Source organism: Oncorhynchus nerka, linkage group LG22 (assembly GCF_034236695.1).
Source record: "Oncorhynchus nerka isolate Pitt River linkage group LG22, Oner_Uvic_2.0, whole genome shotgun sequence".
NCBI lineage: Eukaryota > Metazoa > Chordata > Actinopteri > Salmoniformes > Salmonidae > Oncorhynchus > Oncorhynchus nerka.
In genome coordinates, this window is record NC_088417.1 from 48930673 (window position 1) to 48954763 (window position 24091).

Genomic DNA, 24091 nt, shown 5'->3' on the forward strand with positions numbered 1-24091 from the left:
GATCCATCCTCAGTTTTCTCCTATCACAGCCATTAAACTCTCTAACTGTTTTAAAATCACCATTTGCCTCATAGTGAAATCCCTGAGCGGTTTCCTTCCTCTCCGTCAACTGAGTTAGGAAGGACACTTGTCTTTGTAGTGACCGGGTGTATTAATACACCATCCAAATTGTAATTAATAACTTCACCATGCTCTAAGGGATATTCAGTGTCTGCTGCTTTTTATTTTTTACCCATCTACCAATAGGTGTCCTTCTTTGCGAGGCATTGGAAAACCTCCCTGGTCTTTGTGGTTGAATCTTTGTGTGAAACTCGCTATTTGACTGAGGGACCTTACAATTATCTGTATGTTTGGGGTTCAGAGTTCGGGTTGTCATTTAAAAATCATCTTAACCCCTATTATTTCACAGAGTGAGTCCATGCAACTTAATATGTGACTTGTTAAGCCATTTTTACTCCTGAACATATTTAGGCTTGATAAAACAAAGGTGTTGAATACTTATTGACTCAAGACATTTCAGCTTTTAATTTCTTATTCATTTGTAAACATTTCTGAAAACAAAACTCTGCTTTGACACACGTGGGAAAAGGGGGGTGAATACTTTCTGAAGACATTGTATGTGCGTCACATTTGATTTCAGCCTGCCCCTTCTCTCCCTTGCGCTGGCTCGCTGGTGGTGTATTCATTACTCTGATTCTGAATTTGTCCAATAGAAACTCACGTTTCAGTTGCAAATCATTCTAGTTTTGCAACTGTTTGGACTAATGATTATACCCCTGCTCTTTCTCTTCGCTAATGATGCGAGTGTGTGTTCAGTCTTCGGTCTGTAGAATATCCTAGCCTATTCATTGATGATGGGCCCTACTTAACTGAAGTTGCGAGGCATTGCAAAGCCAAGACATTGCGAGATGCAGCTTAAGATTGCCGATAGATAGGCCTAGTGCACTCTTCTGACTGTCTGTCTGGTGGCCGACCTGCCTCTACTGTGCCCTTCCCCTCTCTCTCCGTCCCTCGCTAGCTCACTATGAAAGATACAAGTGTTTGGTCTCAGAAGTATGGCAACTCATCAGTCTCCTCCGTTCCAAAAATAGTCGATTCCTAGTGGACACGGGGAGTCGACGTGCAAGGAGTCGAGGAATCAATTATTTTGGAGTCGACTCTCCACCACTTCGTCACCATCCATTAAAAGTTGGGCAACTGGCAGAGAACGGCAAGCGACAGCAGCGAGGTCCTGTATGGTAATAGTTTGGAAAGTTAAATGAGAAGGAAATGCAGACTTTGCGAGGTGGAATTGAGGTACAGGTGCAATGCTTAACCATGTGAAAGGGACACCGTGAGACCCAAGCTGTTTCTGGCAGCAGCACAGCTGCATTGTAAATTCACATGGAATTGAATGAATTTTTCTTATTTGTTTTAACGGAAAAGCAAGTAAAAAGAAATGGCAGTTTAAACGTCAACACGTCTCTTCAGTCCTCACCACCTGTGCTCCCCAGGGATTTGACCAGTTGTTAACGTGTTCACAATGACGCAATTAAGGAGGACAGCTTCTTGCGAGTTTAGATATTCCCACCAGAAACTCCCATGCAAAGGCCCTTTACTATGACGAAATGAAAAGAGCTCAGCGTATTTAGTGCTCCCTGTTAGTTAACATTCACGATCGGAATATGTTTTCCAGCACCGACTGAGAAATACTTTTCTCTCCTTCTAAACCCGGAGCCTAAAGCATTATTGACAGGACCTCCACTGGTTCAAGATGCTCACAAATGGCACCTTATTCCCTTTCTAGTGTCTTACTTTTGACCAGGGAACATAGGGGCCCGGTACTCATTTTGAGTGCCTGTGTTGTTTTTAACCAATATTCTATATGAGGTGCCAGTACTCAAGCGGTAGAAAATTCCAGGTTGCAGTACTTTCGTACCCGGCCCAATTCAATAACTCCACTCTTTATGCCATACATTTTCATCAACTTTCTGCTTGTGTGGAGATGATTGATGATGGAGACTGGTGGATGAATGCAATGCCTGGCTGTTGTTATGGTGCTTTACCTGGGAGAGAGCAATAATGGGGAAACAGCTTCCTGAGAACTGGTCTTTCTTTGTTAGGTCACCATCTCTACCAGGAAGCTGTAACATGTAGCCTAATCACTTATACAAACAGGCAGGCGCGTGCACACACATACATGGAAACACAGCACACACACTTACACAACACACACACACACACACTCCAATTTGTGAATACTGTCCATACATGTAATGAGGACTCGGGCTCTCAGAACATGAGCAATAGCTTGCTTTCTCTTGCTATCACTAGACAACTACACACAAATGTGCAGGTGCATTGAATAGAAACTTGTGGTACATAAGTACTGACACACTTTCATTTTCATAAACACCCTGTACACACACACACACACACACACACACACACCATGCAGTGCTGATAGATAAAAACACTCAACATGTTTTTCAACGCCTTGCCTTCCCTTATTTTCTTCCACCTGTTTGATTGAATATGAATGGTGGAAAATATCTAAATGAGCTGTACAGCTGCTGTACACAGAAATGAATGTGTGTCCTGCAATATGGATTTGGCAGAAAACAATGGAGGCGTTTCCCCTTTCTCTCTCTCTCTCTCCCTCGCTCCATCCTTCTCTTTCTCACTTCTCTTGCTCTCTTGCGGACTGATGTTGCATAATCGTTTATGTAAAGAGGTATTCGTTCTTCCTCTAGAGGGTTTGTGTCTTCAACACACTAACCTGCCATTAAGCGCTAGCTAGCTAGCAGCCTGACTGTTAGCATACGTGTAGCCTGTTTAGCAGCGAGCTCGACGCTTCCCTCCCTCCTCTTTAGCCTCCTAATCAAGGGGACAAACACAGGGACGCTAGCTCTCTGCTGAATTTCTTCACACTGCAGTGTTTTAGCAACAAAAAAGGAGGGGGGGGACTAAAGGGAGGAGGTGGATGCAAACACTGAGGGAGCTGTGAGACCTGAAGCAAGGTCCTGGCGCGGTGCCAGTCCTGCTCTGGGCAGCAGCAGCCTCTCAGCCTTCCCTTCCCTGTCTCCTGGCTCGCAACTGACTCAGTGGAAAATGTGAATGAAAACATTCCCCAAGCCCCTAACACAAATCACTTTTCTCCCTACCCCACTCCACCCCTCAAAACCCCCCCAAGCGGGATTATTATGTTCCTTTTTTTGGGGAGTGGGAAGGGGGCTTGCGATTTAGTGTTTTTCTGTGTAGGGTAACTGCCAGAGTTTTGGGAAGAAGAAGAGAAAACAAATGGGGACGAAAACAGATAAAAGGCTAGTAGGAGGCGCAGTAAAACGTAAAACCCTAGCCGGCTAGACTGATTCTTCTTGTTGTGAGAGTGACTCTGTAGTAAGGAGGCACAGGAATATGGCTCATAATAAGGCTCAGCCATATCCATGACAACACGCTTGGCATTCCTGGGCAGACCGCATTGGCATCTGAAGGAATCACAAAATGGCAGCACACAAAAAGACTCAGTCGGGGCTCCGGTTAACCCTCTGTGTGCCACGCCTGACGACTTCGGAGAAAGAGACACTGTTGTTATCTGCTTTTGTCTAGTGCTTGATTTAAAATAAAAAATGATCCCCACATTCTGATTCGGTTTAGGCTAGTTGTCATTGTGAGAGAGGCTAAATTGTTTGTTCTCAAAGTGACTATCCAGCAATAACATCGAAAGTGCAGAGTCATTTTTTAATTTAATTTTTATACATATCCTGGTTCCTCATAGAATGAATAAAATTACAAATTTCTCTTGACCCCCCTCAATTCATTCTGTTATCAGTGCAAGCTATTTCACTAGAGGTATGAGTGCCAAATGGCACCCTACTCCCTACATACTGCACTACAGTTGACCAGAGCCCTATGCGTCTAGGGCTTTCATCCATTGTGTCACTGGAACATTTGAAAGTCATATCTGACTGCGAGGGTTGCTATGACTGGCGTTAAACACTGTGCCGTTTGTCTATCTCGGTGGGGACTTTACTCTCCCGGGGGAAGATGCTGATGCATAACAGTATCTTTCTGATGATTTCAGTTTCTCTGTCTTCCGTCTCTAATCATCTTCCTCTCCTACATAGGTCAGGTCAATGTTGCGGTTAGTTTAAAAAACACACACACACACTAGTGATGCGTGGGTTGAATCATAACCGTGGTCCCAGCGGTTACATCTGCTGGGGGGACGGGTTTACGGTCATTAAATATCGTGTGGCTGAAGGACAGGTGAGTGGTGGTCGGATTGAATAAAGAGAAGCAAAACCTTAAATTCCTTAATGTATAATTGTGCAATTTTATATAGGCTACATTGAGGTTTTTATTTTTGGCTATCTGGTATGACTGCATAAGCCTACATTTTAGGGTTTGAACTGTACATGTGCCAAATAGCCTACACAGCCAATCTTCAGATAATGTTTTTGGGAAGGGCAGAAAAAGTTTACGTCAATCTGCGGAGGCAAAAAGGAGTTTGTCGGAGTGTAATTCAACAAGACAAAAGCTGCGAAAGGTGAGTTGAATATAAAGAGAAGGGAGGGCCAGAAAAGTCATGTCTGGGAAATATTTGGTGAAGTGGTAAAAGAGGATGATAGCAGTGGGATAGATGTGGTGATTTATGAGGCTCTATCCCAATCTGACAGGATTCTGAATAGGGCTATGGCATGTCAAGGGGACTGCAGCCTGCCGTTTTTAGATGGGTTAAATGGAAACTCAAATCTGGACATTGACTAACCAGAATAAACTACTGTTTGTGGGTAAACTAAAGTCCTCTGATAATACTAGTCCCGTGTTTTGAGGAAATGTCTGAGTTTGACAGGTGTTACTCGCGGTTTGAGCAAGAAGACAATAACTGAGTCGATAAATTGAACGAAGTGCTGTGCGTAGTGCATTCGGAAAGTATTCAGACCCCTTGACTTTTTAAAACATTTTGTTACATTATGCAAAAATGTATTAAATGAAAAATATTCCTTAATCTACAAACAATACCCCATGATGACAAAACAAAAACAGACTTGTAGATATTTTTGCAAAGGTAAAAATAATAATACAAATTTAAAAACGATCACATTTACGTAAGTATTCAGACTCTTTACTCAGTACTTGTTGAAGCACCTTTGGCTGCGATTACAGCCTCGAGTCTTTTTGGGTATGACGCTATTAGCTTGGCACACCTGTATTTGGGGAGTTTCTCCCATTCTTCTCTGCAGATCCTCTCAAGCTCTGTCAGGTTGGATGGGGACCGTCACTGTACAGCTATTTGCAGGTCTCTCCAGAGATGTTAGATCGGGATCAAGTCCGGGCTCTGGCCCTGCCACTCAAGGACATTCGGAGACACCAGAACAGAGAATCTTGTTTCTCATGATCTGAGAGTTCTTTAGGTGCCGTTTGGCAAATTCAAAGCTGGCTTTCATGTGCTTTTTACTGAGGAGTGGCTTCTGTCTGGCCACTCTACCATAAAAGCCTGATTGGTGGAGTGCTGCAGAGAGGATTTTCCTTCTGGAAGGTTCTCCCATCTCCACAGAGGAACTCTAGAGCTCTGTCAGAGTGACCATCGGGTTCTTGGTCACCTCCCTGACCAAGGCCCTTCTCCCCTGTATGTATGAAGTGCCTACATGTATCGACTTTCACATTGAGTGCTTTCGTTTATACGCTTTCTGCAAATTAATTGAATAACGCCAAATGCATCATTAAAAAAATCTAACGTACATTCTGGGGTAAAAATGATGTGAACCCTTTGGCGTTACCTGGATTTCTGCATAAATTGGTCATCAAATTTGATCTGATCTTCATCCAAGTCACAACAATAGACAAACAGTACGCTTAAACTAACACACAAATTGTTGTATTTTCTTTGTCTATATTGAATACATCATTTAAACATTCACAGTGTATGTTGGGAAAAGTACGTGAACCCTTAATGACTTGGAGTCAGGAGTCAGCTAACCTGGAGTCGAATCAATGAGATGAGATTGGAGATGTTGGTTAGAGCTGCCATGCCCTATTAAAAACCCTCACAAAAAAGAAGCATTGCCTGATGTGAACCATGCCTTGAACAAAATAGTTCTCAGAAGACCCAAGATTAAGAATTGTTGCCTTGCATAAATCTGGAAAAGGTTACAAAAGTATTTCTAAGATAAAGTCCACAGTAAGACAAATTGTCTATAAATGGAGAAAGTTTAGCACTGTTGCTACTCTCCCTGGGAGTGGCCGTCCTGCAAAGATGACTGCAAGAGCACAGCGCAGAATGCTCAAGAAGGTTAAGAAGAATCCTATAGTGCCAGCTAAGTACTTACAGAAATCTCTGGAACATGCGAACATCTCTGTTGACAAGTCTACAATACCTAAAACACTAAACCAGAAGAATGGTGTTCATGGGAGGACACCACGGAATAAGCCACTGCTGTCCAAAAGAAACCCCATTGCGGCACGTCTGAAGTTTGCAGAAGTGCACCTGGTTTTTCCACAGCGCTACTGGCAAATTCTGTGGACAAATGAAACTACAGTTGTTTGGAAGGAACACAACACTGTGTCGAGGGGGGGGGGAAAAGGCACAGCACACCAACATCAAAACCTCATCCCAACTGTAAAGTATGGTGGAGGGAACATCATGATGTGGGGCTGCTTTGCTGCATCAGGACCTTGACAGCTTATCATTGACAGAAAAACTTGGGAATTCATTTATCAAGATATTTTGCAGGAGAATGTTAGACTATCTGTCTGCCAATTGAGGCTCAACAGATGTTGGGTGATGCAACAGGACAACAACCCGAAACACAGAAGTAAATCAACAACAGAATGGCTTGAACAGAAGAAAATACGCCTTCTGGAGTGGCCCAGTCAGTCCTGACCTCAACACAGTTGAGAGGTCATGCCACAGCATCAAGAGCAGTTTACACCAGACATCCCAAGAATATTGCTGAACTGGAACAGTTTTGTAAAGAGGAATGAGGAATTCCTCCTGACTGTTGTGCAGGTCTGATCCACAACTACAGAAAACGTTTGGTTGAGGTTATTGCTGCCAAAGGATGGTCAACCAGTTATATTAAATCCAAGGGTTCCCACATTTGTTCCCACCATGCACTGTGAATGTTTACACGGTGTGTTCAAAAAAAGACATGAAAACATATAATTGCTTGTGTGTGTTTTAAGCAGACTGTGTTTTGTCTATTGTTGTGACCTAGATGAAGATCAGATAAAATATATTGACCAATTTATGCAAAAATCCAGGTATTTCCAAAGGGTTCACGTACTTTTTCTTGCCACTGTACATGACCAATGTTCTCTGGTAGTATTAGTCCCGTGCGACGAATAGGGCTATAGCCTTAACCCCTGCAGAATGAAGCATTCACACCAAATGTAGGAAAAATGTGGACTTTGGAACAGAAGTGGAGAAATTATAATTGATTTCTTTCTGCTTCTTGAGAGAATGCAATGCTCAGTTAGATACCATCTGTAGAGGTGCTGTCTTCATCATAAAAGCTGATCATATTTCAAGCCCATAAAATATGCATCGAAGCCGAACTGAAATCTTATCAGAACACGTTGGGTCGTTTTCACATATTTCTTTACTTACAACCAGTCAAACTAATGTTATTTAGACATTTTCCACAGAAAATCTTTCCTGCTTTTTTTTGTTGCTTTATTGTATTTTCTCCCCAATACCTAAGTGTCTTTCCTCCGTGAAAGATGAGAGAATTCACCGACGTCAACTGGAGGGTTTAAGGGTTTATTCAGTCTTCTAGGGCAACATGTCATGACAGAGAAGAAGCTACCTAATAATAGACATGTTGACTAACACACAGCCGACCAAAATGTCTGAAATTATAAGCAGAAACGTATCTACATCAGGCACCCTCTGTCAATAAATTGGTCTGCCATATTTGACTGTAGCCGACAACACATTTTCTATATTTGCAGGTTGGAGTCGGGTGCGGGCCTCAGATTTTCACTTCATCACATATAGTCGGGTGGTTGCTGGTTGCGGATGGGTTATTAGCAATTGCAAACAGCTGACCCTTGCACCAGAAAACACACACACACACACACACACACACACACAGACATCTAAGCCAGTCCCAGACATGGGTGCCCCTGCCTTTGTCACTCCGGGGTAGGAAGCCCCGCAGAAGCCTGGCCTGATTGTTCCGGTTGGCTGCTCTGTGGATGTCGGTGGGGGTGGGAATGGGGTCATCTGAGGATGAGGGGCAGGGGTGGGTACAGTGGAACACCTCATACGTCCTGGCAGAGTTGGCACAAGAGATTGGGAAAGAGGCATGAAAAGATGGAGATGGGGGGCTGTATTATGAGACCGAAGCAGAGATTTCCCACCGTGTTTTACTGCAACATTTCAATGTACCGTTGTGCTGTTGTAGTTCAGTCTCTTAACATTGTCTAGCACTAGGGTGAAAACTGTGAGTGGGAGTCTCCACTTTTTCCATTTCCTAACAAACACCAACGCGCACCTGTAAATGACTAGCTTAAGATAGATCTACTGTGTTTTCCCTTCCTCTGACAGAACAGAAACAGAACAGAAACGGAACAGAAACATGAGCCGGTGTTCCCATGCCTGCTGGTGGCCTTGTCTGTCCATCTCTGCCCCCACCGGGTTGAATAAAGCACTGTGTTGTTTCTGTCCCTCTGTGAAATGTCATCCACATCAGAGGTGTTGGGGGGGGGGAGAACATGTTATCCAGGAAGATGATAAATCAGTGGGTGGTGTTTTGGGCTGAGTCCCAAATGGCACCCTATTCCCTACTTAGCGCCGTTTGGGACGTGGTCCTTTTGCACTTGCTGTGGTGTGAAGTACATTTACTGTCTGTTAAACGTGGCGACACGCTTGCAACCTTCTGGTCATGACATTAGCTCTCATGTCTTCAACCCACATCCCACCCCTGGTGAAGGTTGCTGGCCTAACTGTGCTGAGAACTGCCCTCGAGGTAGACGTCTAGGATCAGGTTACCCAACACCGAAACTAAACCACAACCATGAGGGGATGATCACATACAGTACCCGTCAACAGTTTGGACACATCTACTCATTCCATGGTTTTAATTGTATTTTTAGTGTTTTCTACATTGTAGAATAATAGTGAAGACATCAAAATGATGAAATAACACATGGAATCATGTAGTAACCAAAAAAGTGTTAAACAAATCAAAATATATTTCAGATTCTTAAAAGTAGCCACCCTTTGCCTTGATGACAGCTTTGCCCACTCTTGGCATTCTCTCAACCTGCTTCACCTGGAATGCTTTTCCAACAGTCTTGAAGGAGTTCCCACATATGCTGAGCACTTCTTGGCTGCTTTTCCTTCACTCTGCAGTCCAACTCATCTCAAACCATCTCAATTTGGTTGAGGTCGGGGGATTGTGGAGGCCAGGTCATCTGATGCAGCACTCCATCGCTCTCCTTCTTGGTCAAATAGCCCTGTGTTGGGTCATTGTCCTGTTGAGAAAAAAATTATAGTCCCAGTAAGTCCAAACCAGATGGGATGGCATATCGCTGCAGAATGCTGTGGTAGACATGCTGGTTAAGTGTGCCTTGAATTCTAAATAAATCACAGATAGTGTCACCAGCAAAGCACCATCACACCACCTCCTCCATGCTTCACGGTGGGAACCACACATGCAGAGATCATCTGTTCAGCTACTCTGCTTCTCACAAAGACACAGCGGAAGGAACCAAAAATGTCAAATTTGAACTCATCAGACCAAAGGACAGATTTCCACCGTTCTAATGTCCATTGCTCGTGTTTCTTGGCCCAAGCAAGTCTCTCCTTATTGGTGTCCTTTTAGTAGTTATTTCTTTGCAGCAATTTGACAATGAAGGCTTGATTAACACATTCTCCTCTGAACAGTTGAAGTTGAGATGTCTGTTACATGAACTCTGTGAAGCATTTATTTGGGCTGCAATTTCTAAGGTTGGTAACTAATGAACTGATCCTCTGCAGCACAGTCTACTCTGGGTCATCCTTTCCTGTGGTGGTCGTCATGAGAGCCAGTACCATCATAGCGCGTGATGGTTTTTGCAACTGCACTTGAAGAAACTTTCAAAGTTCTTGAAATTTTCCACATTGACTGGCCTTCATGTCTTAAAGTAATGTTGGACTGTCGTTTCTCTGCTTATTTGAGCTGTTCTTGCCATAATGTGGACTTGGTCTATTACCAAATAGGGCTATCTGTATACCACGCCTACCTTGTCACAACACAACTGATTGGTTCAAACACATTAAGAAGGAAAGAAATTCCACAACCTAACTTTTTAAAAAGGCACACCTGTTATTTGAAATGCATTCCAGGTGACGACCCCATGAAGCTGGTTGAGAGAATGCCAAGAGTGTGCAAATCTGTCAAGGCTACTTTGAACAATCTCAAATATAAAATATATTTTGATTTGTTTAACGCTTTTGGTTACTACATGATTCCATATGTGCTATTTCATAGTTTGGATGTCTTCACTATTATTCTACAATGTAGAAAATAGTAAAAATAAGGAGAAACCCTTGAATGAGTAGGTGTGTCCAAACTTTTGACTGGTACTGTACATTATAAATATCAAACCCTCTATCACTGGTTAGGGGAGACTTTTATCTCCCTGAAGTTTGAACCAAAGCCCTGTCCAAACACGTTTTAAAATATGCCATTCCTTCCTTTTAGAAATCGCTCATCTGTTATGACATTGGTTAAGAGTTGTGGAAGCTATGCTGTGTGAAAACCTACCCAATCCTTTCTACATCAGTGATCATCTCAAGGAAGGATGCAACTTCAGAAGTTTTCCAAACAAGGCCGTAGTTGTGTGGGGTAGGAAGAGAAAATGAGAGCTGACAGTGTAGCACCCGAAATGTTCCTGTGGGTTGCAGACCGGCTGATGGAGACAGCTCTCTCTGCTCTGGCCCGGCAACATGCTCGCCCACTTTCTCGTCCCCGGCCAGACCCAGCCGTGACTGGGCAGGTTCGGCTCCCGGGCCTGACGCGTCTGCCACCTGATTGGCTTAGTGGGGGTGCTGGCCAGAGGGGGTCACAAAGGTCTGCTTTGTGCGTCTGCTGCCTGAGATGCTGCGGCCCCTCTATTTTCTCTCCACACTAGCCCTCTCTGATTCTATCTCCCGTCCTCCCTCTTCACTCACTAGCACTCCTAACACACTGCCCCTCTTTTGTACAGTAGCTCGCTCTCTCTCTCTGAGCCTCGCACGGAGGGTACAGTAGCCGCAAGATACACACACACTCCAGATCCCCCAAGGCCAGTCAGTGTGCAATAAAACCCAAAGCCACATCCCCTCTGGGGTGGCGTGAAGGGAAGCATGTACTGGTGTTCGGTTGGAGGAGCTGAGAGTCTGAAGCCCTTTTGTTGTGTAATTCAGCTCACCCCCCCCCCCCCCAGATACATATTCCACAGGGCAAAGAAGGATCAAAGCTGCCTCTGCTGTGAAGCCAGGACTCAAAGGAGAGTGAGGGAATATCCAAATATTTTTAGTTTCCCCACTTCTGTCTTGGGCACTTACCTTCCTTAGACAGGAGTGATGGTAACTTGGAACCTAGGATTTAGTCAATAATATGGCAATGATAGAGCTCTGATAGCCTTAGGCCATACTAACGTATAATATATGCTACTTAGCAAACACTTTTATCCTTACGTGACTTCCATTTACAGTGAGGGCATACATTTCAGTACATGTGATCACTGCGGGAGTTGAACCCACAACCTTGTTGTTGCTAGCGCCACACTCTTACCAACTAGACCAGTGTTTCCCAACCCTAGTCCTTGAGTACCTTCAACGGTACACATTGCTATTGCAACCCTGGACAGACTCACCTGATTCAACTTGCCCACTAAATCGTCAAGCCCTCAATGAGCTGAATGAAGTGTGTTTGTTCAGGGCTACAACAACAAACAAAAAAACGTGTACTGTTGGGAAACGCTGAACTCGACCACGTGACACCAGACCAGCATGCATTTGTCTGCCAGTGATACCATGTAAGGATTGCGCAACAACAAAATAACAACAGTCACTACAGCTCCCTTCGTAGTCAGATTATTGAAGACGGATTTCCAGTTAACTGAAGATGGGTAGCTAGGACACATTTGCCCCTCTAATTTTACCGTCTGTCCCCTCATATCTAGAGTTAGATCTGTCTGGATTTGTTGTTTGTTGTTTCATCATCTCTGTTGAGTCATCTCGCCCTCCTGCCCACATCGCTGTGACTCCACCCAGTCTGGCAGCCCAGAACAACTCTTCCCCCCTCTTCTCTTTCGCTCTGTCCTCTCTTACTGTCTCACTGTTTTCGCTCTGTCCTCTCTTACTGTCTCGCTGTTTTCGCTCTGTCCTCTCTTACTGTCTCGCTGTTTTCTCTCTGTCCTCTCTTACTGTCTCGCTGTTTTCGCTCTGTCCTCTCTTACTGTCTCGCTGTTTTCTCTCTGTCCTCTCTTACTGTCTCTCTGTTTTGTCTCTCTTTGTCCTCTCTTACGGTCTGTTTAATCTCTCTGTCCGCTTACAGTCTATCTTTTCACTCTCTCTATGTTCTCTCTTACTGTCTGTCTCTATTTTCTATGTACTCTCCCATCCCTCCCTCCCTCTCGTTCGCTCATTGTTTATGTAGCCTGTGTTCAGGACATGTGACCCTGGCCAGAGAGAACACACCGTTCTCTCACCTCGCCCCTGTGGTTTCCCTCCACTTTCACAAGATATCTACAGTCAGCCACTGTACATACAGTGGGGCAAAAAAGTATTTAGTCAGCCACCAATTGTGCATGTTCTCCCACTTAAAAAGATGAGAGGCCTGTAATCTTCATCATAGATACACTTCAACTATGACAGACAAAATGAGAAATTCCAGAAAATCACATTGTAGGATTTTTAATGAATTTATTTGGAAATTATGGTGGTAAATATGTATTTGGTCACCTACAAACAAGCAAGATTTCTGGCTCTCACAGACCTGTAACTTCTTCTTTAAGAGGCTCCTCTGTCTTCCACTCGTTACCTGTATTAATGGCACCTGTTTGAACTTGTTATCAGTATAAAAGACACCTGTCCACAACCTCAAACAGTCACACTCCAAACTCCACTATGGCCAAGAACAAAGAGCTGTCAAAGGACACCAGAAACAAAATTGTAGACCTGCACCAGGCTGGGAAGACTGAATCTGCAATAGGTAAGCAGCTTGGTTTGGAGAAATCAACTGTGGGAGCAATTATTAGGAAATGGAAGACATACAAGACCACTGATAATCTCCCTCGATCTGGGGCTCCACACAAGATCTCACCCCGTGGGGTCAAAATGATCACAAGAACGGTGAGCAAAAATCCCAGAACTACACGGGGGGACCTAGTGAATGACCTGCAGAGAGCTGGGACCAAAGTAACAAAGCTTACCATCAGTAACACACTACGCCGCCAGGGACTCAAATCCTGCAGTGCCAGACGTGTCCCCCTGCTTAAGCCAGTACATGTCCAGGCACATCTGAAGTTTGCTAGAGAGCATTTGGATGATCCAGAAGAAGATTGGGAGAATGTCATATGGTCAGATGAAACCAAAATATTACTTTTTGGTAAAAACTCAACTTGTCGTGTTTGGAGGACAAAGAATGCTGAGTTGCATCCAAAGAACACCATACCTACACCATACCCATGTGAAGCATGGGGGTGGATTCATCATGCTTTGGGGCTGTTTTTCTGCAAAGGGACCAGGATGACTGATCCGTGTAAAGGAAAGAATGAATGGGGCCATGTATCGTGAGATTTTGAGGGAAAACCTCCTTCCATCAGCAAGGGCATTGAAGATGAAACGTGGCTGGGTCTTTCAGCATGACAATGATCCCAAACACACCACCCGGGCAACGGAGGAGTGGCTTCGTAAGAAGCATTTCAAGGTCCTGGAGTGGCCTAGCCAGTCTCCAGATCTCAACCCCATAGATAATCTTTGGAGGGAGTTGAAAGTCCGTGTTGCCCAGCAACAGCCCCAAAACATCACTGCTCTAGAGTAGATCTGCATGGAGGAATTGGCCAAAATACCAGCAACAGTGTGTGAAAACCTTGTGAAGACTTACAAACCTTGTGAAAACGTTTGACCTCTGTCATTGCCAACAAAGAGTATTTAACAAAGTACAGTAGAAGGGGGTGATCTAATGAAAAGATAACCAACGTAATAAGGCACAACAACTCTGTATGAAAATGTACGGAATGATTCTCTTCCCCCGCGTGTGAATGTAAGCCACTCACATTTGATATTTTCCTGTTTAAAAAAAATATTTTTAGATGGAGATCACAGTGTCTGTGGTGGCGGAGGGATGGAGGCAACAGGCTGCTAGCAGCAGTAAGGCAGCTGTAGGGGGATTTCTCAGGCCTCACACTATTTGCATGGTTTTTACATCAGATGTGTCGGCCAGGGAAGTGGAGGAAGTGTGGGGAGCAAAGTGTCTGTGCGTCCCAAATGGCAACCTATATAATTCCCTATACTGCGCACCACTTTTGATTGAGCACCGCGAGGAATATGATGCCATTTTGGGACACGCAGCGTGCCTGTGTATAAACGGCCTGTACGCTACCCACCCTCCGACGCAGTGAGGCAGGAGCCATGGTGATGTTGAGGATATGACCCGTTTAAGATTAGAGACCGAATCTGTCATTATCACATCGCTTCCCACTCACTCAAAGGTCACGATTTGAGTGCAGGTGGAGGAGATGACGAGGTGCGAGTGTGTGTATCCATCCGTGTGTGTTTTTGTTTCTTTGCGCACTGATAGGACTGGAAAACCCTAGGTTGTGTACCGGTCTGGGAACAAGCGGTGATGTGTGTGGTAACTGGGTGGAAAAAATAGTCCGGCCCAGGAAATAATTCAAGTAAACCCATTTGACCTCAGTCTTGCAATGTTCATAAGTAAAGCGCTGCGTGTGTACAGCCATTCCCAAAATCAGAATGCAATGTTCCCATTCCACACAAGCATACTAATGATTAGGATTCACAATATATTAGTCCCCAACAACTCGTGTTAACCAAACAAACCCGAAGTAGATCACACTGACAACAAATGTAAATCATTTGTTCAGTTAGTTGTGTCAATTAATTCCGTCCATTGAAGTCCAATGGAGAAAAACATAGATATGACTCTATGTGTGAGAGCGAGAGATCCTTACAGAAATGTTTACGCTTATGGGCTCCCCTCCCAGTGGGTCAAGTGGCGTTCCCTGACCCCATTTCCCATGGCATAGTAAGAAGGGCATGAGGCGCCGTGGGGAGGGAGGAGAGACACGCTGCTCAGACAGAGAAGATGATGACTCCAATTATGCTCCCCCCCAATGGCCTAGGGCTCCCTGTGCGCTGCTGACATACCCCCATTTCTGGGCAGACCGACACAACACAGGGCCTGTGTATTGAACAGAGGGCTGTACTGTAGGAATGTCAGGATGACACGCTATGGTCCCAAAGAACACCCTGTTCCCTGTGTAGTGCACTACTTTTGACCAGAACCCTGGTGTGGGGCCCTGATCAAACGATTCCTTGACTGGCTCATAAGTCCAAAAGGAGATGTTTTATTTCCTTCACTGTACGTGTTTCAGTCAGTTAATGAAATAGAAATGGAGTAAAAGTTAAAACGGTGTGTTTTCTCTCGCTCTCTCTCGCTCTCTGTGTGTTGACAGGATGCTACCGGAGGTGGGGCGTATCCCCTTCTACTGGCCTGTGCAGGGCCAAGGCCGGGGGTGTGTGCTGGGCCTGGGGCTGAGCCAGAGGGACATGAAGACCACCGATGAGCCCCACAGTCGCTATGACCTGGATGACATGGACGTGTCCTGGCTGGAGCTGGTCAACCAGGAGTTCAGGGAACTGGGTGAGAGACTTCTTCGGAGTCCTAACCCCTTTATAGTTGCACTACTTTTTTTTTTTTTTATAGGCACCCTTTATAGTTGCACTACTTTTGAGCAGGGTCCATAGGGCTCTGGTCAAATGTAGTGCACTATGTAAGGGAATAGGGTTCCATTTGGAATGAGAACCTTCAAATCAACCTCAACAGGACTTTATTAGCCTATCGATTTGTTGCGTCTGTTTAGTTTGAGCATTTAGTCTAGAATGTGACGCAAAAGCTCGTAAAACAACTCACTCACACACTGACTGGGCTACTGTGGATAAGCATTTTACCAGCTATTGTGTACCTCTACTCCATTGTGAAAACTTGCGTCCTCAAAAATATAAACTGCAGAGAAAACTCATCTCACCCAGTGATGGTCTGCCGTTCGCCATTTCGGACGCAAGCCAGGGCCCGTGGCCAGAGAGGGTTGGTAGTGCTGGTCAGAGAGGTTCGTTCTTTCAATGTTCGGTCGGCGCCGTGTGTTTCATTGTTTGACTGCCGACATTTTCTCCCGTTTCTCGATGTAGAATCGAGGTTTTGCAAATTACGGGCTGGCACTCTATTCAGAGGTGCTAAGTACTCTCGGTTGGCCAACGCTACCGGTGTGTCCATGCCTTAACACTTCACCCTAACACACACAGTCCTCCTCTCCACAACTCCACTACTCCTCATCGCTCTTTTATTGTGGAGTAGTGACGTTGGAGAGAGGAGTTTTGGGGGTCAGAAGGGTGCGCCTCCCTGCACTCTGTCCACACAGAGGGATATTCCCACTGTTGAGCCCAGTCTCTATCAACTGCTCTCTGGCTGGCTACTGTAGCTGACCCTGAAGCTCGCTCTCTCTCCACATCACAGACCCAGTTTATTTACAATCTGATCTTGTGCTCATAGATAAGAAATATAATTGCATTTTTAAATCCCTCAGGCCCGGGCTTATTTACTCTGCTTTTTAAATAGTTTTTCCTCAAATGGGTTGCTTCTCATAACCCCAATGTCTAGACCAAACAAGCACTTGCTTGTTGCCGGGTTACAGTATAATGCCATATCGCAACACCGATAGGCTGATACAGCATGCTCCATCTTTTATTTTGATCTCTCTCTCGCTTTACCAACATGCCTCACTCCATTTCTCTTTCTCTCGCTCTCTCTCTTTTCCCCACATGAAGTTATGTACTTACACACCCGCGTTCCCACTGAAACGTTTGTTCCTCTAGCCTCTCCCTATTTACAAGATGTAAATGTCACTGGCTCCGAAGTGAATGGTTAACTAAACTCAGCTTCTTCCTGGTTTGCTTTTAAAAACAACTCTTTAATCACTGGAAACTGTACAGTATGTAACCCATGGGAGGCCGTTTCCCAGTACTTATAAAACATGGTCTGACACCATGGCCTTTTCCCAGTACTTATAAAACATGGTCTGACACCATGGCCGTTTCCCAGTACTTATAAAACATGGTCTGACACCATGGCCGTTTCCCAGTACTTATAAAACATGGTCTGACACCATGGCCGTTTCCCAGTACTTATAAAACATGGTCTGACACCATGGCCTTTTCCCAGTACTTATAAAACATGGTCTGACACCATGGCCGTTTCCCAGTACTTATAAAACATGGTCTGACACCATGGCCGTTTCCCAGTACTTATAAAACATGGTCTGACACCATGGCCTTTTCCCAGTACTTATAAAACATGGTCTGACACCACTTTCCCAGTACTTATAAAACATGGTCTGACACCATGGCCGTTTCCCAGTACTTATAAAACATGGTCTGACACCATGGCCTTTTCCCAGTACTTATAAAACATGGTCTGACACCATGGCCTTTTCCCAGTACTTATAAAACATGGTCTGACACCATGGCCGTTTCCCAGTACTTATAAAACATGGTCTGACACCATGGCCTTTTCCCAGTACTTATAAAACATGGTCTGACACCATGGCCTTTTCCCAGTACTTATAAAACATGGTCTGACACCATGGCCGTTTCCCAGTACTTATAAAACATGGTCTGACACCATGGCCTTTTCCCAGTACTTATAAAACATGGTCTGACACCATGGCCGTTTCCCAGTACTTATAAAACATGGTCTGACACCATGGCCGTTTCCCAGTACTTATAAAACATGGTCTGACACCATGGCCGTTTCCCAGTACTTATAAAACATGGTCTGACACCATGGCCGTTTCCCAGTACTTATAAAACATGGTCTGACACCATGGCCGTTTCCCAGTACTTATAAAACATGGTCTGACACCATGGCCTTTTCCCAGTACTTATAAAACATGGTCTGACACCATGGCCTTTTCCCAGTACTTATAAAACATGGTCTGACACCATGGCCTTTTCCCAGTACTTATAAAACATGGTCTGACACCATGGCCGTTTCTTTCGGGCTGTGGCTGTTGGAATTTGGCAAGAATCCGAAAAAGTACAAGACCAATTTATAGCCGGGGTTTAATAGTACAACATGTTCTGCGAATGAAAGACAAACAGTTGAGTTAAACACAAAGCACGTGCCAATCCAGTTACTTGAGTCCGATATGAATTCCCATAGGTGACGGCTTAGCCTGAGCCATGTGACTAACTGTGATCCTCTGCTCCTTCTCTCCCAAACGTATGACTCCTTCCCTCCCTCCCTCAGCGCTGCCGGAGCTGGACGAGCTGACCATGGAGCGTGTTCTGGTGGAGCTGGAGAGCCAGTGTGAGGAGAACATGCAGCAGGCCATAGAGACGGAGGAGGGTCTGGGCATCGAGTACGATGAGGACGTGGTGTGCGACGTGTGCCGGTCCCCCGAAGGAGAAGACGGCAACGAGATGGTCTTCTGTGACAAGTGCAACATCTGCGTACATCAGGTGCAGATCAGGGTTGGGTGGAGGTGGGATAGAGGAGGGGACAATTACAAGTTGTAGGGATATTAAGAGTTGTCTTTTGAAAGAGGGTGTACGTGTTTAGTGAGCGTTAAGTCTGTTTGGGCAGTATTACGGGTGTTTTTTGGGGGTCAGGATGCAATTGGAGGGGGGGGGGGGGGTTGTAGTTCTTTTGGATCATGGAAAGATTTACATAAAGGTCAAAGGTGGTCATTTAGGTTTGTTTATAGTTGTGGGGAGAAACTGGATACTCTACTTGTTTCTTTCTTTGACTACTTACCTCCAACTGTCAGATCATACAGAAACTCTCCCTGTTAATGGAATTCTGGGTATTTGACGACTATAAACAGCAAGAAAAACACGTCCCAGAAATAGAAACATCAACTTCATGTTTTTAGTTTTTTAGACTGGAGTTTTTTTTTGTTTAGGTGGAATGGTGTTAATTGGTTTGACAATCCCCTGACAGTTATACAGCTGATACAGCTCTATCAACCTCTTCCTTTCACCACTGTTTTGACATGTTTGAAAATAGTCCCTCTCCATCTCCTCCCAATCCCTCTCTTCCCCAATCCCTCTCTTCCCCAATCCCTCTCTCTCCATCTCATCTTTCCCTCTCCTCTCCCTCTCTCTCCATCTCATCTTTCCCTCTCCTCTCCCTCTCTCTCCATCTCATCTTTCCCTCTCCCTCTCTCTCCATCTCATCTTTCCCTCTCCTCTCCCTCTCTCCTCCATCTCCACCACCGTCTTTCCCTTTCCCCCACCCCTCCCTCTCTCACTCTCCTCCCCCATCCCTCTGTCTCTCCCCAGGCGTGTTATGGGATCCTGAAGGTCCCACAGGGGAACTGGCTGTGCCGAACCTGCGCCCTGGGGGTGCAAGCCAAATGTCTGCTGTGCCCCAAGAGAGGCGGAGCCCTGAAGCCCACCCGCAGTGGAACCAAGTGGGTCCACGTCAGCTGTGCCTTATGGATCCCCGAGGTGAGCCCACTGGGCACACACACCTGCACAGACACACACACACACATGCACATACGCATACATATTCATACGCACCTCCACATTATACACATGTACACACATTTATAGACCTTCAATATATGCAATCATATTAATGATTAATATATATGCAAATGCACACGCTCCCACTCCTAAACAAGACAAGCACACACACCTTGAGCATCAACATTACTGGGACAGTAAGACAAACATGTGGTTATGCTAAGGCCCGCTGCTCAAAGCGGCGTGAAGCGCTTAGGTCCCTGTTAATGAAGTGCCTTTTGGTGTCCTGAACCCTTTTAGCAATAATTGTATTCTGTCACATTGATTGGACTAATTCTTATCGTTGTTCTTGTTTGTTTTACTTCCCCCACCAACGTCTTTGAATGGAAATGAATTTGCGTCCTGCTCTCTCTCTTTCTCTCTCTCTCTCGCTGCACTAAAGACACAGGCAGGGAGGGGTAGTTAATAAGAAGCTGTGGCGGAGATGGGAATTTCACGGGCGTCAGGGGGCTTTCACCTTTGAGAGGGTCCGGCATCAGCTGAGGGTGTATCTCTCTCACTTAGTCTTCAAATGCAACCCTCCAAACCCCCTCCGCCCCGTTCTATACCTCTCTCCAAACCCCCTGCGCCCCGTTCTACACCTCTCTCCAAACCCCCTGCGCCCCGTTCTACACCTCTCTCCAAACCCCCTCCGCCCCGTTCTATACCTCTCTCCAAACCCCCTCCGCCCGTTCTATACCTCTCTCCAAACCCCTCCGCCCGTTCTATACCTCTCTCCAAACCCCTCCGCCCGTTCTATACCCTCTCCAAACCCCCTCCGCCCGTTCTATACCTCTCTCCAAACCCCCTCCGCCCCGTTCTATACCTCTCTCCAAACCCCCTCCGCCCCCGTCTCTATACCTCTCTCCAAACCCCCTCCGCCCGTTCTATACCTCTCTCCAAAATACCTCTCTCCAAACCCCCTCCGCCCGTTCTACACCTCTCTCCAAACCCCCTCCGCCCGTTCTCTACCTCTCTCCAAACCCCCTCCGCCCGTTCTATCCCTCTCTCCAAACCCCTCCGCCCGTTCTATACCTCTCTCCAAACCCCTCCGCCCCGTTCTATACCTCTCTCCAAACCCCCTCCGCCCGTTCTACACCTCTCTCCAAACCCCTCCGCCCGTTCTATACCTCTCTCCAAACCCCCTCCGCCCGTTCTATACCTCTCTCCAAACCCCCTCCGCCCGTTCTACACCTCTCTCCAAACCCCCTCCGCCCGTTCCAACCCCCTCCGCCCACCCTCTCTCCAAACCCCTCCGCCCCGTTCTATACCTCTCTCCAAACCCCCTCCCTGCCCCGTTCTATACCTCTCTCCAAACCCCCTCCGCCCGCCCCGTGCTATACCTCTCTCCAAACCCCCTCCGCCCCGTTCTATACCTCTCTCCAAACCCCCTCCGCCCCGTGCTATACCTCTCTCCAAACCCCCTCCGCCCCGTTCTATACCTCTCTCAAAACCCCTCCGCCCCGTTCTATACCTCTCTCCAACTCCCCCTCCACCCCGTGCTATACCTCTCTCCAACCCCCCCCTCCGCCCCGTGCTATACCTCTCTCCAAACCCCCTCCGCCCGTTCTATACCTCTCTCCAACCCCTCCGCCCCGTTCTATACCTCTCTCCAAACCCCCTCCGCCCCGTTCTATACCTCTCTCCAAACCCCCCCCTCCGCCCCGTGCTATACCTCTCTCCAAACCCCTCCCCCTCCCGCCCCGTGCTCTACCCCCTCTCTCCAAACCCCCCTCTCCAAACCCCCCCGTTCTATACCTCTCTCCAAACCCCCTCCGCCCGTTCTATACTTCTTTCCCCCCTCCGCCCGTTCTACACCTCTCTCCAAAACCCCTCCGCCCGTTCTATACCTCTCTCCAAACCCCTCCGCCCCGTTCTATACCTCTCTCCAAACCCCCTCCCCCTCCACCCCGTGCTATACCTCTCTCCAAACCCCCCTCCGCCCGTGCTATACCTCTCTCCAAACCCCCTCCCCCTCCGCCCCGTTCTATACCTCTCTCCAACCCCTCCGCCCCGTTCTATACCTCTCTCCAAACCCCCTCCGCCCGTTCTATACCTCTCTCCAAACCCCTCCGCCCCGTTCTATACCTCTCTCCAAAACCCCTCCCCTCCTCCCCGTTCTACACCTCTCTCCAAACCCCCTCCGCCCGTTCTACACCTCTCTCCAAACCCCCTCCGCCCGTTCTACACCTCTCTCCAAACCCCCTCCGCCCGTTCTATACCTCTCTCCAAACCCCCTCCGCCCGTTCTATACTTCTTTCCAAACCCCCTCCGCCCGTTCTACCCCCTCCAAACCCCTCCGCCCGTTCTACACCTCTCTCCAAACCCCTCCGCCCGTTCTACACCTCTCTCCAAACCCCCTCCGCCCCGTTCTATACCTCTCTCCAAACCCCCTCCGCCCCGTTCTATACCTCTCTCCAACCCCCTCCGCCCCGTGCTATACCTCTCTCCAAACCCCCTCCGCCCCGTTCTATACCTCTCTCCAAACCCCCTCCGCCCCGTTCTACACCTCTCTCCAAACCCCCTCCGCCCCGTTCTACACCTCTCTCCAAACCCCCTCCGCCCGTTCTATACCTCTCTCCAAACCCCCTCCGCCCGTTCTATACCTCTCTCCAAACCCCTCCCCCTCCGCCCCGTGCTATACCTCTCTCCAAACCACCTCCCCCTCCGCCCCGTGCTATACCTCTCTCCAAACCCCCTCCCCCTCCGTCCCATTCTATACCTCTCTCCAAACCCCCCTCCGCCCCGTGCTATACCTCTCTCCAAACCCCCTCCGCCCGTTCTATACCTCTCTCCAAACCCCCTCCGCCCCGTTCTATACCTCTCTCCAAAACCCCTCCCCCTCCGCCCCGTTCTATACCTCTCTCCAAACCCCCTCCGCCCGTGCTATACCTCTCTCCAAACCCCCTCCCCCTCCGCCCCGTTCTATACCTCTCTCCAACCCCCCTCCGCCACGTTCTATACTTCTCTCCAAACCCCCTCCCCCTCCGCCTGTTCTATACCTCTCTCCAAACCCCCTCCGCCCCGTTCTATACCTCTCTCCAAAACCCCTCCGCCCCGTTCTATACCTCTCTCCAAACCCCCTCCGCCCCGTGCTATACCTCTCTCCAAACCCCCTCCCCCTCCGCCCCGTTCTATACCTCTCTCCAAACCCCTCCCCCTCCGCCCCGTTCTATACCTCTCTCCAAACCCCTCCGCCCCGTGCTATACCTCTCTCCAAACCCCTCCCCCCTCCGCCCCGTTCTATACCTCTCTCCAACCCCCTCCGCCCCGTTCTATACCTCTCTCCAAACCCCCTCCCCCTCCGCCCGTTCTATACCTCTCTCCAAACCCCCTCCGCCCCGCCCCGTTCTATACCTCTCTCCAAAACCCCTCCGCCCCGTTCTATACCTCTCTCCAAAACCCCTCCGCCCCGTTCTATACCGCTCTCCAACCCCCCCCTCCGCCCCGTGCTATACCTCTCTCCAAACCCCCTCCGCCCCGTGCTATACCTCTCTCCAAACCCCCTCCGCCCCGTTCTATACCTCTCTCCAAAACCCCTCCGCCCCGTTCTATACCTCTCTCCAACCCCCTCCGCCCCGTGCTATACCTCTCTCCAAACCCCCTCCGCCCCGTTCTATAACCCCTCCGCCCTCTCTCCAAAACCCCTCTGCCCCGTTCTATACCTCTCTCCAAACCCCCTCCCCCTCCGCCCCGTTCTATACCTCTCTCCAAACCCCCCCTCCCCCTCTGCCCCGTGCTATACCTCTCTCCAAACCCCCTCCCCCTCCGCCCCGTTCTATACCTCTCTCCAAACCCCCTCCCCCTCCGCCCCGTTCTATACCTCTCTCCAAACCCCCCCCTCCGCCCCGTTCTATACCTCTCTCCAACCCTCTCCCCCCCCCTCCGCCCCGTGCTATACCTCTCTCCAAACCCCCTCCCCCTCCGCCCGTTCTATACCTCTCTCCAAACCCCCTCCGCCCCGTTCTATACCTCTCTCCAAAACCCTCTCCAAACCCCCTCCGCCCCGTTCTCCAAACCCCTCCCCCTCCGCCCCGTTCTATACCTCTCTCCAAACCCCTCCCCCTCCGCCCCGTGCTATACCTCTCTCCAAACCCCTCCGCCCCGTGCTATACCTCTCTCCAAACCCCCTCCCCCTCCGCCCCGTTCTATACCTCTCTCCAACCCCCCCCCTCCGCCCCGTTCTATACCTCTCTCCAAACCCCTCCCCCTCCGCCCGTTCTATACCTCTCTCCAAACCCCCTCCGCCCCGTTCTATACCTCTCTCCAAAACCCCTCCCCCTCCGCCCCGTTCTACACCTCTCTCCAAACCCCCTCCGCCCGTTC

At 47.7% G+C, this 24091-nt stretch overlaps 1 protein-coding gene across 1 annotated transcript in view; it reads left to right on the top strand.

Moving 5' to 3' along the window:
- jade2 (jade family PHD finger 2) overlaps positions 1–24091 on the top strand; it is a 149493-nt gene that overhangs the window by 62377 nt on the left and 63025 nt on the right. Inside the window, exons 5-7 of the mRNA XM_029627126.2 lie at positions 15655–15842; positions 18504–18715; positions 19538–19705. Of these exons, the coding sequence (XP_029482986.1) occupies positions 15655–15842; positions 18504–18715; positions 19538–19705 (568 nt within the window). The remainder of the gene's footprint in view (positions 1–15654; positions 15843–18503; positions 18716–19537; positions 19706–24091) is intronic.